This window comes from Nothoprocta perdicaria, unplaced genomic scaffold, assembly GCF_003342845.1.
Source record: "Nothoprocta perdicaria isolate Ctin4 unplaced genomic scaffold, notPer1 scaffold_376, whole genome shotgun sequence".
Lineage (NCBI taxonomy): Eukaryota > Metazoa > Chordata > Aves > Tinamiformes > Tinamidae > Nothoprocta > Nothoprocta perdicaria.
The window spans coordinates 449,818-464,971 of record NW_020455617.1 but is presented as its reverse complement, the minus strand read 5'-3'; the positions used below and the strand labels follow the sequence as shown (position 1 = coordinate 464,971).

Here is a 15,154-nt window from a genome sequence, read left to right as displayed (position 1 = left end):
GAGCTAAATGTTACCTCCAGGAGAACACAATCCAAGGAAACTCCCAAATAAAACATGAAGATCTGAAGGTTTACGATCAGTTTAAATGTCCTCGTTAATAATTCTTCAACTTTCCCTTCACCACTTATAATTTACACTCACTGTTAGAAAATATTTTCAATCTGATAAATCTAAATGAAAGGAAAATCTGAGGCACTCTAGTTGAAACTAGAATTTCTAGTTGAAACTAGAATGAACTAGTCCAGAATTCCGACTGGACTATTGACAGTGAACGAGCTGTGAACAATTCAGGCTTTCAAATAAAGCCCTGAACATGGTGTTTTAAGGAACGCTAGCAGTAGTCCTTGTAATGTGGGAATGTTCAAGCCACCCATCCTTCTGCCAGGCAGTTGAAGCACCCGCTTTTCCACGCGCATCACAACCCCCTTTTCTCACACCAGACTCAGAGCAGAGCTCTCAGCCGCTTCCGCCCACCTAGGTCAAAGTTGTTGGAGTTGAGCAGGAACTCGGGGAGGTAGAAGAATTCCGGGATGAGCTCCTTGACGTCTGCCATGTTGTGCTTGGAGGCCGAGTACCAAGCCTCCCGCACGCTGTGGAACATTCGGTCGGCCAGGTCGAAGTGCCCGCCCTGCGGCGTGAAGGGAGAGGCACCAACATCAGGGCAGCCCTCAGCACAGCACGTCTGGCCACGAGCCACCTTCCTCTAGCAAAAAGCATTTAAGCTTTTGCATATTTTTTTTTAACGTGCAATAATAGTAAACATAAAGCATCACAGTGCAAATCTATAGGCCTTCCAAGAGAGATGCATCTCATCCTATTTCAAATTTTATTTTTCTTTGGAACAGCAATTCCACTGAAGAGTCTAAGTATTCCTGTCTGATGGCTTCCAATTAGGAACATTTTTAAAATGTAATGTTACAAATCCAATCGATTTTCAAGCTGCCTAAAGGTGCCTGTACACATTTGCTTAATTTAACACTCAGTACTGCACTGGTTCTTTCAAGGGATGGTTCAGCTTTCCAAAGAAATATTGGACACCCCATGGCAACAATCACTCAGCTTCTCTTATCAGAAGAGAGCAAGCAGGCTGATGAAATTTTTTCAAGAGGTTTCAAATACAGAGCAGGAAGGAAACAAAGGGAAATCTCACAGTTTTTACCTGCAGGCGTAAGAATATTTGAGTAAAAGGTTCCATCCGGACAAGGTAGGAAGCCACTATCATGGCAGATGAATAGTGGGTCCCATAATGGTAAGCTGGAGTTTCCCCTACAGAAGGTTAAAAATCACAGACAGAGAGGAAATAAAGCAGTTCAATGATAAAATGAGCACTAAATGAATAAATAAATACATAAATAAAATAGTGCTTCATTGCAGTATCTCTATGACCCTGAACACATTTAAAATTTGGTTTTCCTTCTTGTAAAGGGAGTGTCTGCAAGCCTTGTCTTCTCACGGCTAACACTTAAATTTTGGCTGCAGTCCAGCAGCTGTAATTCAACAGGCTTCTGCCCAGCAATACTGCGTGGTTAGTCATTTTATAGTTTAAATAATTGATATGTTCCAATACAGCTCTTTTCTGCTGAAAGGGCATTTTTACTTTTAGTCTCTGGTATTGTGGACTTCAGAACCTGAGCACAAATGTATCTCAGGATTGTTGGCTACAGATTTTGTACAGCTTTTATTTCCTTAATTTCCTGGCAAAACGCAAGCATAAATACACACAGAATATATTGCTTCATTTTTAAAAGTGAGAGTCTTTGCTGCTTGTTGGTATTGGATACAGAACAACACCGCAGTAGTTATTTAGGCTTTTATTCTAGAAAAGCAGACAAAAAGGAATCCTACATGACAACAGCCTTGACAAATACACATTTTTCTTTCATTATTAAAGAAACTCTGAAACGGAGATGCAATAATTTGACTGTATCTCATGTTGAGGTGTCATGTACTTCAGAAGGACCTATTAGGGTTCTTTTTTGTGTGTGTGGGGGGGGTCACTGTCAGTGTCTCTGTCTCCTTTTCCTGCAGGGTGCATCATTACTTACCATTGGGATCTTCCCAGTCTTTGTATCGTTTCTTGTACTGGGCTAGCCTGTCTTCTGTTTGAGCACCCATGGGCTTGGCCAGGTTTCTGAATGTCTTGGGATTCGTAAGATCCAATTCCTTTCAAAATAAATTCAACATTGCTCATCGCTATTAAACACCATGTACCTCCTAAGACTGTTATCTTTGGTTTCTGTGTTCTCAGCAGGTAAAATCATTCAGATCCTCCCGGATATGCTTTAAAAAAATCCTTCCGTCTGATCTAAGAGAGCCACTGTTTTTATTGTAAACCATATCTGGGATCTGGATAATTTTTGCTCTGTTCCCTTCATCTGGTTTCCCACTTCCCTAATTCTGACCTTGAATACTCTTTGGGTAGCCTAACAATGTTTCATTTTATGGTATGGCTGTCCACGAAAGCATCAAGAGGATGCTTCCCCTTTCTGAAAACCAAATTCATCTTTGGAGCCAGATTTCACAGTGGCCCCTTGCAGAGCCTTCCCTGCAGAGACGTGTGCTTTCTCTGTGGCATAACATCCTCCAGGTTAGATTGTGTAAGGATTTGCACACATGCCCTTCCCTGTGCAGAGTCCAATAACACCAGGAAAATCAGCACAGAAAGGACCTGCCTGCAAAGAGTCTGCCAGGACCCTCTAATACCCTACCCAGCGAGAGGGCGGATTGAACATTACAAATCAGATGACACCAAACAATTGGCAAAAAAAAAACCCAAACAAAACCAAACTTGGTTCTACTACAGCAGTATAAACCAGGTCTAACGTTAGCAAATCTTGAACGCGTAAAATATTACAATTAGGGTGACAAGATATTTTATTTACCTCCGAATCATAATCTGCAAGGATCCAAGGAAAGACAGGATACTGCATGAGATCATTATAGGATCTGCCCGCCAGGGTGTTCAAGTGCATCAGGTACTGGAAATTACTGATTTCTCCTCTCTTAAAGAAGACAGATAACAGTGTTTGTGTTCACTTTAGGGCACTCGAGTGTTCCAGGCAGTTCAGCCCTCCCTAAACACAAAATGTTCGCTTCAAATGCTCTCTCTTTCCTTCCTTCTGCAATCCCACTCGTCCTGCATTTTTAATGGTGGAACAATTTTCTATTTCTCATCAAATTATAGCAACAGGTAACATTACRAACTATAAAGCTGAGATAGACTCTTCCACAGCAATGCATTCCACCTCCTTGACTAAGAGGATGCAACTATCATGTATTAATTATGCATCATGATAATATGAAACATTTAATACAAAATAAATTGTCATACTTACTTCCCATCTCTGAGTAACAGATTTTTCTCCAACTAAAGTGCTAAGCAAGCCAGACCTAGTGGGAAGGAGAAAGAGCAGTTTTTGACTTACCATTAAGATCTGGGTTGCATGAACTTTTCAACACAATTCAAAGTTTTAGAATGAAACTTATAAATCATAACAATTAGAATACCACAGGTTTGTTTCTTTGTTGCTTTAGCAGTTCTTACTTTAGAGAGCAAAAAAATTAATATATTTGAAATGAAGGTGCAATGCTTTCCAGTGAAATGGAAAGTCAATAAAYCTATTTCTAATTGAAACCAATGAGCTCTAGGGATTGGTGGGAATGGAACCACTTACCCTTGTTCTACACTCGTGTTTGGTCTCTGTCCAGACACTGACTCTGAACTGTCAGTTAAAGATGGTACTACAGCCAAAAACCTGTGTCAGCAGTTAAAAGGAGAGTAAGATTAGTGTTTCTGTCCTAGGCATGTCTTCTGCTTGGAAGAAAAATGCTACATTTAATGCAATTAAGGCTTTTTTTTTTTGAGCAAGTATCTAAAATCCTCCACAAAATTGCAATGGCCCTTTCTCACGAAACCCACACTCAGGCTGCTGTGTCTCACGCTGTGCACAGAGCAGGTTTTGTGTGCATGCAGCAGCATTCCCTAGTGTTTCTTTCATGCAGCAAAAAGGTTCTATGACTTCCTATTATCCACGATCCAGCACCAATCACACTCGCACTCTGCACGCTGCTGTCAGAACATCATAGAGTCAGATATGGCCCAACATTAGTGTTAACAAACGCTCAGACTACGTTGTTGAAATTTGACTTATTTTACCATACCTTTGATAAACTTTATTTCTAACCCCCTTTTGGAAAGCTAGAAGATAGTTCCGTCCGTCTCCTGAGAATACTTCAATTGCAATCGGCTGAAAACGAAGAAGACAAACAGCTGTCAGTACTCATGCACTTGCTTGTCACCTCTGGAGCTCAGAATGAGACCAGTTTAGTCATACCCAACAGTGTATGACACCAAATTACTGTGAAGCAGCCTCTCCTTCGTGCTGCCAGCTGTTTTACCCTCAGGACAAGAAAATTCACTGATTTACCCAATAAACTGAACCATGGTGAGCCAAATGTTCAAAGACAGACACTTGTCTGAAGCACCACAGTCAATAAATTCATTTCATTTTTCATAATTTATGGCTTTATCCACCAAATCCCAAAGGCGGCCCCTCAAGCCCAACAGTGATCTGTTACCTGCAACAGGTATCTCCTTTTGTGTACTTCCTTGATATCCTCATAAGCAAAAATGCTACATGTTCTTTTGAGTTGACTCGGACCTTGCCTTGCTCCCCTGGGTATGATTGGCTCGTGCATCCTGCAAACGAGCATAGACAGGAAAGAGAAAAGTGACTGCTAAAGGACATACCAAAAATAGCATCTTTTTCATCTGGATGAGACTGCAGTTATAGAAACAGCATATTTTCACAGGATACCATAGTACATTTTGCAAATCAGGACTACAGAGGAAACTCTGCCTGWGATCTTTCTGAATATGGCATTATTTTGAAGTTTATCCTTCAAACTTTCTGTTAAATTCTCCTCRTCCAGCTGCTAAAGGCTGCCCAAACTCTTTACTATTCCACTCACTTTGGAGGCAACGTCTCGATATCCCGTATTTCCCTGGTGGCTGTCATTGTAAATCCATCAATCACGTAGAAGTGCTCTTTCCCAAAGAGCAGCAGCCCTTCGCTGGTGTCAAGGCCCTGGACTCGAGCACAGCGGTACATATGCTGAATCTGAAATAAAAGCAGGCACTTGAACAGGCTCGTTGACAGAAGCTTAACGAACACAGACTGTTGCCTCTTTGGAAGGTCTCCTCAATTTCTTGCAGACACAGCATTTCTGTGTTATTTTCTCCCTCATCAGAGAGATATATAATGCTGTGCCATGGACTTCAGCTGAAAGAAGTCCACAACACAACAACAGCCTGTTACACATAAGTCCTAAGTATTTYGGTGTGACCTTCCCCTTTTCAGGCCCAACACTAAGGAGGAGATATGCTGAAATCACACAGAGGGTTTTGCGCTAACTTACGTTACCCCATCTTTAAAAAAAAGATAATTTATATTCCAGACAAACGCTCGACTTTCGAGCAAACCTCTGACATTCAGGTTGACACACAACTCTCTGAATTACAAAACGAAGATGTGCTGATTGTCTATGCCATATGTCTACAGTCCTGACAACAGCCAAACTCCCGTGTTAGCCTTTCCTTCAACGGGACAGTGGTTTATGTCTCCCTCCAAATGCTGATTTCCACCAAATTTACATGGATGTATATGAGACCTCTAGGCCTTATGTCCAAATTGGTTAAAACTAATGACAGTCAGAAACTGCAAGCACAATCCCTTACGCTGCATTTCTCCTGCAGGCTGGGCTCCAGCACAAGAGAATACAACCCAAGTGGAAGAAAACACTATTAGAGAGGTCAGTCTGAATATATTTTTGTTGCAGTATTAAAACTAATTTGCCAACTGCAAAACTCACTCAATTCCTAAGCATACAGACAAGCTATTTAATTACAAAACCCAAAAATTCCAAATATGCCCAAATTTCTGTCTTGCAATCACTATCTTTTTTTTAAATTTTCATATTATATGAACTAGCTGCAATATGTAAAATCACATAATGTCATCTAAATACATTTCCTCTCACACTAAAATGTTTTTTTTTTCTTTGGGTATGTATGTATCTCTGCTGAAGTGCACAGTCCTCCCCGCTCCTTGAGCATATTTAGTCCAATGACACCTGCTGAATTCAGTACCTCTATTTTTAATATATAWWTTTTKTTGACAGTATAATAATCCACTTATGAGACARCTTTGGTTCCAGGATAGATTTTTTTTCTTTCTCTAGCAGACAGAAGGAAGGAAAAAAAATTGCTTTCAGTACAAGGTTTTCAGCACGGAGTCTCTTTGAACATATTTGCTTTTGAGGACGCTGCAGGGAGAAGTCGATGGAATATTGAAAAGATTCAGCTGTAACACAGGGCAAATCTTTAGGACATGTATCTGTGCTTGCCATATTTTGTATGGAAATGACAATACAGTAAGTGTTCAGTGCGTCTGAAGTACACATTACCTTCTCTCCTTCCTCAAGGAGTCGAAGCAAAGTGGTATTGTCCGTTTTCTCTTCCTCATCAATTGAGCTCCCCTCAACAATTTGATCCTGCAGCTGCTCCTGGTTCTCCTCATCTCCTCCATCAGGAGTAGAGCGGGATCTTTTTAGAGGAGGTTTKACTAGGCCTGGAAAAGAAGAAAAGAGATATAAAGCAAATAAAATGAAATAAAAAAAGGACATTTATCACATTAAAAAAAAAAAACTAATGAATAAGGATTCAGCTTGCAAAAGCCTTTAAACTTCAAAATTACTGATCCAATGCTCACATAGGAAAAACAGACTCCTAGAGGAGCTTCACGTTCACCTTACCACTAATGTCAAACATGTAAGATGTCAACACATACAAATTTAAATGAAGCACGTGAGACAGGCCAGCGCCTAACCTTTGACTCTGGCAATAGTGTCCTCGCCGTGCTCAGGCTCCTGCTGAGCAGTTTCACCCACTGTGTTCTCCTCTATGGCGTCCTGGAAGACGGCAGGGTTTCCCGAGGCCAGGCGCATGTAGTACTCCTTGCTGTCGTAGCTTATGGCCCTTCGGTAGCGAGCGGGTTTCTTGGGAATAAGTGGACACGGTGATTAGTCAGGCAGCCCCTTGTTTCCTTCCCTCGAGGCGTTTCGAGGCTGCTGTGTGCAGCAACGTGCCTGCCCGCCCCGTGTTCTGCGTGTGCGCAGTGCGTGCCAAGACAGACAGAAGCAGTGACTCTCCAGTAGAAGGCTCCATATATGATCTAATTTGCAAGGGAACTATATAGCCCCTGARGTAACGACTGGATGGGGGCAAGGCCTGCAGATGAACCTTCGAGATGGGAAATAAACGCGGCCAGTGTGTTATGAACTGCCACAAAAGGGCCAGGGCTTACGATTGATGGCCATTTCATCAACTTTCATCACTCCCTTCAGCATATGCAGCATATTCATTAGCCTGCTGAATTATTTTGCTGGGAAATAGTTTAAATAAAATGTTGCCTCTAGGACAGATAAAGTTAYGTGAAACTGGTATGAACTGAAATCAAATAGGAGCCAGGGACCTGTCTTGAAGCCTCAGAAATTCTTAATTCAGGGTTTTGTTTYCTTAGTAAAACCTCTAACTACATTTGCTGGCAGCAGAATGACACAAGAGGGTCTATTTGACCAGAGTAATTCCCTGAGCATCATTTGTACCTTTGAGTAACTGCAATGGATTACGATGCAATTCATTATGTTTTAGTGCGTTAATTCTTATCTTCCTCGCTTTATTAAGGAGGTAACATTTGAAGAAAAAAAAAACCCAAAAAGGAACAATTAAATGAGGGCAATAAATACATCAGGCTAATATCTGAAGATAAAGGTAGGAAGGAAACTGCCTTCTGCTTAACCCCAACACTCTAGAAAGCTCGGGCTGCTTTTGTGTTCAGCCCTCTCAAAATTATTTTGTAGTACTATTTCCCAATTTGTAATTAGATTAGAAGAAGTGCAAAGTTATCAGTCTTTTCCAATGCTGTACAATATGCTGAAGAGCAGACTGTCACCTCCCATTTTAATTAAGATATTCCCTTACACAATTCCGCAGTAATTACTGAAAATATCCAAAGATGTCATTTTTTTGGTTAATCTTTATGAACTGGGAAACTAAATGACCCATAAAAGCATATTAGCTTTGTTACGAATGGAYGCACTGGAAGATTAAGAGGTTAATATTAGTAACATGTAGATTTATTAYTTCAGGCCAAATTGGTTGGCCCAGKATCTGAAGACRTGAGGTGACATATCTGGGTTTCTGATTTAGGGTCCATTCTGGGTCTTCATCCCTCAGCAAATGCTAGTTAAATAGCACACAAATGCTACCTAAATACTATTAAATTCACTTGTAGAAACAACTGACCACCAGTCTACAAAGAAGAACCCAAGCTAGCACTGCTAACACCAATCGAGGAAATCTGTAACAATTACACTGGATATTTCACACAACAGCCACTCATTTTTATATATTGTTCTACCATCATACATAATAGAAATGAGTGAGCACACACTGCACACTGTACTTAGTGATGGGCAAGGCTGAATGTAATTTAATACAGAAATAAACGGATGCTCAAGGGCCTAAGGCACTGCCAGGTGGGAAAAGGGGTTTGCAGGAGGCATTTCTGGAAACACGTTTACTACGTTGGTCCTCTCTGTTTCTTAATAATGAAAACAAGGAGAGAAAATTTGTCTCTAACAAAAACAGGCCTGTTGCAGCCCATAATAGCCCGTATAACAAGAAAAAACCCCAACTGTTCTCCAGATGTTCCGTTAGAAATAAACACTTCCTTTGCTAGTAAGTGCTCCCAAGGATCACGTTGCCCATTACTAAACATGGTTTGCAGATCATGAGTTGAGATCCCAAGCCAACACGCTTGGCACAGTGAGAACAGTGACAGCACAGCCCAACACAGCCTGTTAGTGTGCAGCAAAGACGGTAAGAGCTACAGAAAGTTTTATTAGGTGAGGACCGAAGAGGACACAGTGACATCTTCTAGGGTGAATACTGAAAAAAGCCCTTTAGTCCTGGGAATATTTACTGAAAGAGCAAGTTGAAAGCCAGTCGTAGAAGCCTTGTTAGGATTGCCTAACATGCAGGAGGGGAAAAAATAACACGGTTTTTACGGTTTACATTCTTTCGGTCGGCGTGTTGGTTTCTTTACCTTTTGAGGAATGGTATCATCAGGTGTCTCAGGAAGTTTACTTGGGAAGTCAGACTGAAAACAGGGCATTAAGTATAAACATCAGAAAAAGAACATGTTTGAGAAGAACGTATGGTATGCTCTCCACTTGGTGCGAGTTTAATTGTCATTAAAACCAATGCAGGTCAGATTGCAAGTAMAAAAATATGCCTAATGGTATTAACCTGGTCGTGTGGTTTTGACATGAAAAGATCAGGATACCCATTTTGCTTCATTTTCATGCTCCCAASCTCTCAGCAATTCAGGGCTAATGACAACACTACAGGCTAAACTTTCACCTACGGCTTCAAAACCACAGTACTATATAGAGTTAGTGCTGGGGTGAGACACTTAACCCTGGCTTAAAATATTCCTGCCCATGAGGGATCAACCAGAGGCCTTTGTAGCTTGTTCCAGGGACTGCTGTGCAGYGTAACGCTCTGGGAACAACTCTTATTATTTTATTCATTTAATGATTTCAGCCACATGGTCCCACACACCTGCTCGTGTGCGTGTGCAAATACGTCTGTGATTACATTACTTCTCTGACAAGCTAAATACACTTACATTTTGGAGTCTCGTTTTTAAGCTTGTTTTCCAGCCTGCTTGCTATTTTTGACTTCAACTAAACTCATACCAATCTGGGAATGTTTCTTTTGAACTGGCTCCAGGATGCTACCAGCTGCACTGGCACCACTGTTTGACACTTCCCTGCACACCCATGTCCCAAATCCACTCACTCTCTCCACGCAGCGTAGCGCCAACACGCACTCAGCTAATTGTCCATTTGAGCCATTTTTCACTTAAATCCTTTCCACAAGCACTCTGCTGTTTTTCTTCCAGGATAAAGTCTCTTACTGTTTAAATATGGGCTACATGTTTGCATATTGGATGGGTGAATCAATATTTAGCTGCCAGGTTTTTTTGAGTGCAACCAGATTTTTCAACTATTCATGTCATTACCTAAAACTGAGCTGCTCAATATATATGAGTTTATGTTGACTAAACCCAGGATCTGTTTGTTTTTAGTTTTCTTTCAGATCACTGTTTAAAGTGCTACATAGCCCGAGGCCAAGAACCCAGGCTGAAACTTCCCATCATTATGGCACTTTGCAGCTTACAGTTACTCATGGAGATCACAAGAGTTTCCAAGCTCACTGAGTTGTGAGTTATCACTGTTTAGTCCTTACATTTAAATTAAAACTAAAAGCAGTGCAAATTTTAGAGCAGGGCATGCAATTACTCATGGCAGAGCTGCGAATACTTACCAGCAAATTCGTCTCTTGCTCAGCCTCGGGCATGTAGGGATACTGGGTGTAAAACATGTCGTTCCGCACCATCTTCTTCCTCATTCTGCAGGGACCCTCGGTCATCTCCAACATCCACTTGTCAAGATGGGAGCCGATGGGAGGGCCCCACAGGCCCCGCTCTCTCAGTAGCTCGTATTCAATTTGGGACCACTCCTCTGTCACGTATTTTAACGCGTTCTGCTGGCGCTAAACACAAAGACATTGGGGTGCGGGTGTCAAGAAAGACATTTTAAGCTCGCGTCTGATGGGAACAGAGTGATTTTCMCTACAATGCAATAATGCAATATTTTGAAGTTCTAGTAGTATTTTCTAGTAGCCTTCAATTGGATTTCTACCCTCCACTACAAYAAAAGAAGGGCTCATAACGTAATTTTCTAAAGAAAAAGAATGGCAGCCCTGCTTTTGCTTTATTTTTAATTAGATACACATACACACATAAACACAGGATATATACAACCTAACAGTTAAAATATCAACTTCAAAACAGTCGTTTTAGGTAAGTCACTGAAGCATACCTCTTGATATTCCTTATACTGCATATCTACGAGGTCCCGAACCACTGCAATGTGAGTAAACATCCACTGGGAGATTTCCTAAAGCAAACAGAAGAGGACAAACAGAATGTCACTTCATAATTGCACAGTTCATTTGAATACACCCTACAAAGAACCTACAAAGAAATCAGGTAGGTCACCTGCTTACATAGAACAGTTTCTTAAAAGGAACAAAACAAAAAAACAAACCCCCAAACAACCAAATCCACGCGGTAATATTATTTTAAGTACTTATTTTTAATTGTAATAAAATCACGTATAGGAATATGCTTTAAAAGAGACCATCAAATGCTTGGAAAATATTTCAAGTGTATTACTAATAGTTCTGAGCATCCCAAACAGATTAGCATCAAAGAACAAATATTACTAATTCTCCCTGTTTCCTTTTAAATCATAGTTTGTGGATGATACCTAAGGGATGTGCCCTTAAGAGAAATAGAAAAGGTACAAGCACCTTTCTTGCACATCCCTTTTTAGTGGTGCAAATACTGTAACTCTGAACATACCCTCTTGACATTTATGTTTTATTAATGGGTAGAAATTACCTGTGTAGAGAGATTGTGTTTGTTGAGCCCACTCTCCTTTCGGTTTCTCCTGGAACCGGTTAGTTTGGAGAGGCCAAACCCGCTGCTAACTCGTGAGAGCTTCGACTGGGTGGTAGGAACCAAAGCCTCTCCTCTACTGATGCATTTCTTCTCATGGGCTGAAAAGCAAAGAGGAGAAGTCGGGGGGTTTGTCATCCTTGCATTGCTTTTTAAATAATCCTCTCCGTACTCGTAAGAATTCTAAGAGCATCCAACAGCATTCACATTCATGTCAACAGCCGTGCCTGCCTTAGTGAGGAAAGCTTTGCAGATGAAATGTGGGAATTTCACGCGTTTTGAGATTAAACATGAGAAACAGATTTGTTATCAAAAACAGGATCCACGAACTGTGAATTCTTTCCTCATCTGAACAGATGATAGATAGGCTGGAAATGTAATAATGTTAATTTTGCTGGATCACATCTCCTAAAGAAAAAGTACGGATTTCAAAGAAGGGAGACAGCGTCTGAAAAATATTTTTTTYCCCCTCAAAAGAGAGATAACAAAACATATTTCATTTGCATTATAAATAATGTGCACCAGCAAAAAAGAGATTCAGCTGATTCTTCCTTTCTCTTCCACAAAAAAACTGTTGCAAGAGAACCCCACTACCAGTCTGCTGGCAAAAAATGCTCTATTTTGAGTTTGATTGGGCCCACTACACATCCTTGTGCAAGTAAATTCAAATCTCTCTATAGCTTAAACTTCTCTCTATGGATCATACTAACCAGGAATCACACTGTATATAAGTTTGGATATATATAAATATTATTATAAAATTACATTTTATGTGATACATATAGGTGATAAATCTGATATTATATATATGATTTATAAAGTACGTGGCTTTGTTTTCGAATGGGAGGTGATATGTGGTAACATTTTGAAAGTATCTGCAAATACAGTAGGAACAGAAAAAAAGTGAAGCTCTTATTAAAATATCCAGCACATGGGGTTCAATTCAGGGAAACCTCCCCTTCTGATAGATATATCTTCAGTTCTACCTACCCAAATGATTTTGCCAACACTTTAAACTTGCTTCCTCAATGAAAGGTCTCGCGACAGTTATATCCACTTGGCCACGATCGTTGACAGGTAGAGTCACTTTGAAAACCTCTTCTAAAACCTGTTTCTTACTATGAATCAGTTCTGTCCACACTCTGTTTATGGCTTTTAAAAGAAGCTGGCGACCTGCAATGGCAACAAGATCAGAAACAGCAAGTTCTATCTGGTGCTTATAAAATTCCTATTTTTACAGTAGTAAATTGTAAAATTTGAACAATTACATTGTGCACACTTATTTTTGCATGACTTCTGATATGCCTCGGCTGACCCTTTTCACTATTTATGCRCTTTAGAAAACATCTAGCAGTTCATTTTAGTAAATTTTCCTTATGAATCTGAAGCTCTAGCTCTAAGTGTCTRTTCTTCCTGGATATTTTATATATATAGATATAGAGATATATATACATATATATATATATGTGTGTGTGTGTGTGCACGCATGTATATGCACAAATATTAAATATATACGCAGAGAGGTGAAAAATAAGTTACTTCCACAGTCAGACTGATAATTTTTCCTGAGAGCGAAAGATCCCGATGTTTTCACTTAATAATAATTTACATTTTAAGGAAATTCTTTTCCCTATGCTCATGCAAGACCCAGTTCATACAGAAGCATGGTGCACTTGATCCACACATATTGCATTCAATTCTGTATGTATAAATTTATATTTCTAATTCTGGTATGTGTCCTGGAAGGAATGAAGACCTCTTGCTATTTTTAAAGTATAAYAATTCATCCTGGATATTTCTTTTTTGGTATTTCTAAATGTCTTTTTTCGTTATTTATATATACATATATGTATAAAACATGCACAAAAGTTTTTCTTCTATACTGCTCTATCCCAGCTCAAAGAATAACTGGGGTAAAAAAGCAGTGGTGACAATAGATAAGTGGCATTAGCAGATATCTGTAGCTTTGCCACCCTTAGATGACATTACCTTCACTGATGTCTTGATTGTAAACTCCATCTGGCTCGATATCAGAGGGGATCATTATGTGCCACGTTGTCATCCTGGCTTCTGCCTCCAATCCAAAGCCATCTACATTGCTACAAACACATAATGCTTTAACAACAAATATCGACTGCATCATTTCATCTCCTGYGACAATGCGATGAAGATTACTGCATGCTGCTACAGCAACGGGTCTTCCTTTCTGCCCGCTTGACTCCTGGAGATCTGCAGGCACAAACTGAACTGCAGGCATGCGAAAGAGGACGTGTCGTGGGCACTGCTCTTGCTGAGGGAGGACAGCAACATTTGAAGAAAAACAAACCCCTAATGCTGTAAATATACATATCCATGATTCAACAGACAGCAAATCCAGGGGTTTTGCATCACGACAGGCTCCTTTCGTTATTATTGACTTAGCCCTGATGTTGCTTTCTACTTTGAGAAGCTTTACATTGTGAAAGCTTAATAACACAACTGATTAATAAAAGCTTAATAACAGATCCGATTAATAAGCACTCATATGCCAGGATTTAAAAACCTCTGTAAAAAGGCCTCTATTGGCTAGAGACACATTCTTCAAACCTGTATTTGTTTCAAAATGAACTATTTGAGCTCACTTTTACTTTACCGGATTGAAAATTATACACAGTTATCCAGAATCCACTGACCCATTTGCAAGGCAAGAGTTGGAGTTGAGAGGGAACAGGTCATTTCAGTAATTTACTTTTTTTCTGGAATGACCTTCTGAGATATTTACCTTCCCACRTGCAGATTAATCAAGCAGTGAGCTAGGCAGCTGATGAACTCTTGATCATGATTCCCGGGCCCCAAAATCAAGTTTCTGTTCATAGTGAGGACTCTTAGGGAATCGAGGAGAGCAACTTGCTGAGGCACAGTTTTGTGTGCCCTTGAGAACTGATACAAGATGGTCCTATTCAGGCAGTGGTAAATGGCATCCAGCGATAATCCCTGAGATCTTCTTTTTGACTGATGGAAAAGTACAAAATACGATCAGATAAAGGCAGAAAATCGTTGTAATGGCAGATATTCTCCCCATGAACTGACTCATGCTGATTTTTCACAATTTTTATTTTACCCAGACTGTGAAAATTCTACCAATTTCTGGGGCAGAAAAGTTATTAATATGTGATATGATATACTTAAAATTGCAGCTTCTATAAAGGTCGGTTTATTAACATTTCCTTTATTTCTAATAGCAAAAGTCTGCAACAGCTGCCCACAGAAGAGGATGAGTAAGCATCCCAGAAAGCCGCATGAGGCAAATTTGGTTGTTCATTTCTGGGGTTTTCTCAAAACTAACTTAATCTGAAAGCAGTTTTAACACACTGCAAAAAAGACATGTTAGGAAAGTTCAGTAAAAAAGCAAGAGGAACAGCCTGGGGAAGAACAGCATTCTCCTATGTAGGCCTAAGTGGGGCCCCTTGCATTTTAGGAGTTAAAACGTTTAACTGACTCCCAGTGTGTAAAATTGTTGTGTA

General features: G+C 40.1%; 1 protein-coding gene across 1 annotated transcript in view; it reads right to left on the bottom strand.

Annotated features, from left to right (window-relative positions):
• Positions 1 to 15,154, bottom strand: part of WDFY3 (WD repeat and FYVE domain containing 3) — an 84,677-nt gene that overhangs the window by 11,502 nt on the left and 58,021 nt on the right. Inside the window, exons 36-53 of the mRNA XM_026044677.1 lie at positions 14,413 to 14,642; positions 13,641 to 13,750; positions 12,642 to 12,824; positions 11,595 to 11,752; positions 11,011 to 11,088; positions 10,454 to 10,681; positions 9,168 to 9,221; positions 6,888 to 7,056; positions 6,466 to 6,629; positions 4,972 to 5,120; positions 4,579 to 4,699; positions 4,162 to 4,247; positions 3,675 to 3,755; positions 3,336 to 3,390; positions 2,883 to 3,002; positions 2,046 to 2,163; positions 1,160 to 1,266; positions 475 to 628 (exon numbers count right to left, since the gene is read on the bottom strand). Coding sequence (XP_025900462.1) covers positions 475 to 628; positions 1,160 to 1,266; positions 2,046 to 2,163; positions 2,883 to 3,002; positions 3,336 to 3,390; positions 3,675 to 3,755; positions 4,162 to 4,247; positions 4,579 to 4,699; positions 4,972 to 5,120; positions 6,466 to 6,629; positions 6,888 to 7,056; positions 9,168 to 9,221; positions 10,454 to 10,681; positions 11,011 to 11,088; positions 11,595 to 11,752; positions 12,642 to 12,824; positions 13,641 to 13,750; positions 14,413 to 14,642 — 2,365 coding nt within the window. The remainder of the gene's footprint in view (positions 1 to 474; positions 629 to 1,159; positions 1,267 to 2,045; positions 2,164 to 2,882; positions 3,003 to 3,335; positions 3,391 to 3,674; positions 3,756 to 4,161; positions 4,248 to 4,578; positions 4,700 to 4,971; positions 5,121 to 6,465; positions 6,630 to 6,887; positions 7,057 to 9,167; positions 9,222 to 10,453; positions 10,682 to 11,010; positions 11,089 to 11,594; positions 11,753 to 12,641; positions 12,825 to 13,640; positions 13,751 to 14,412; positions 14,643 to 15,154) is intronic.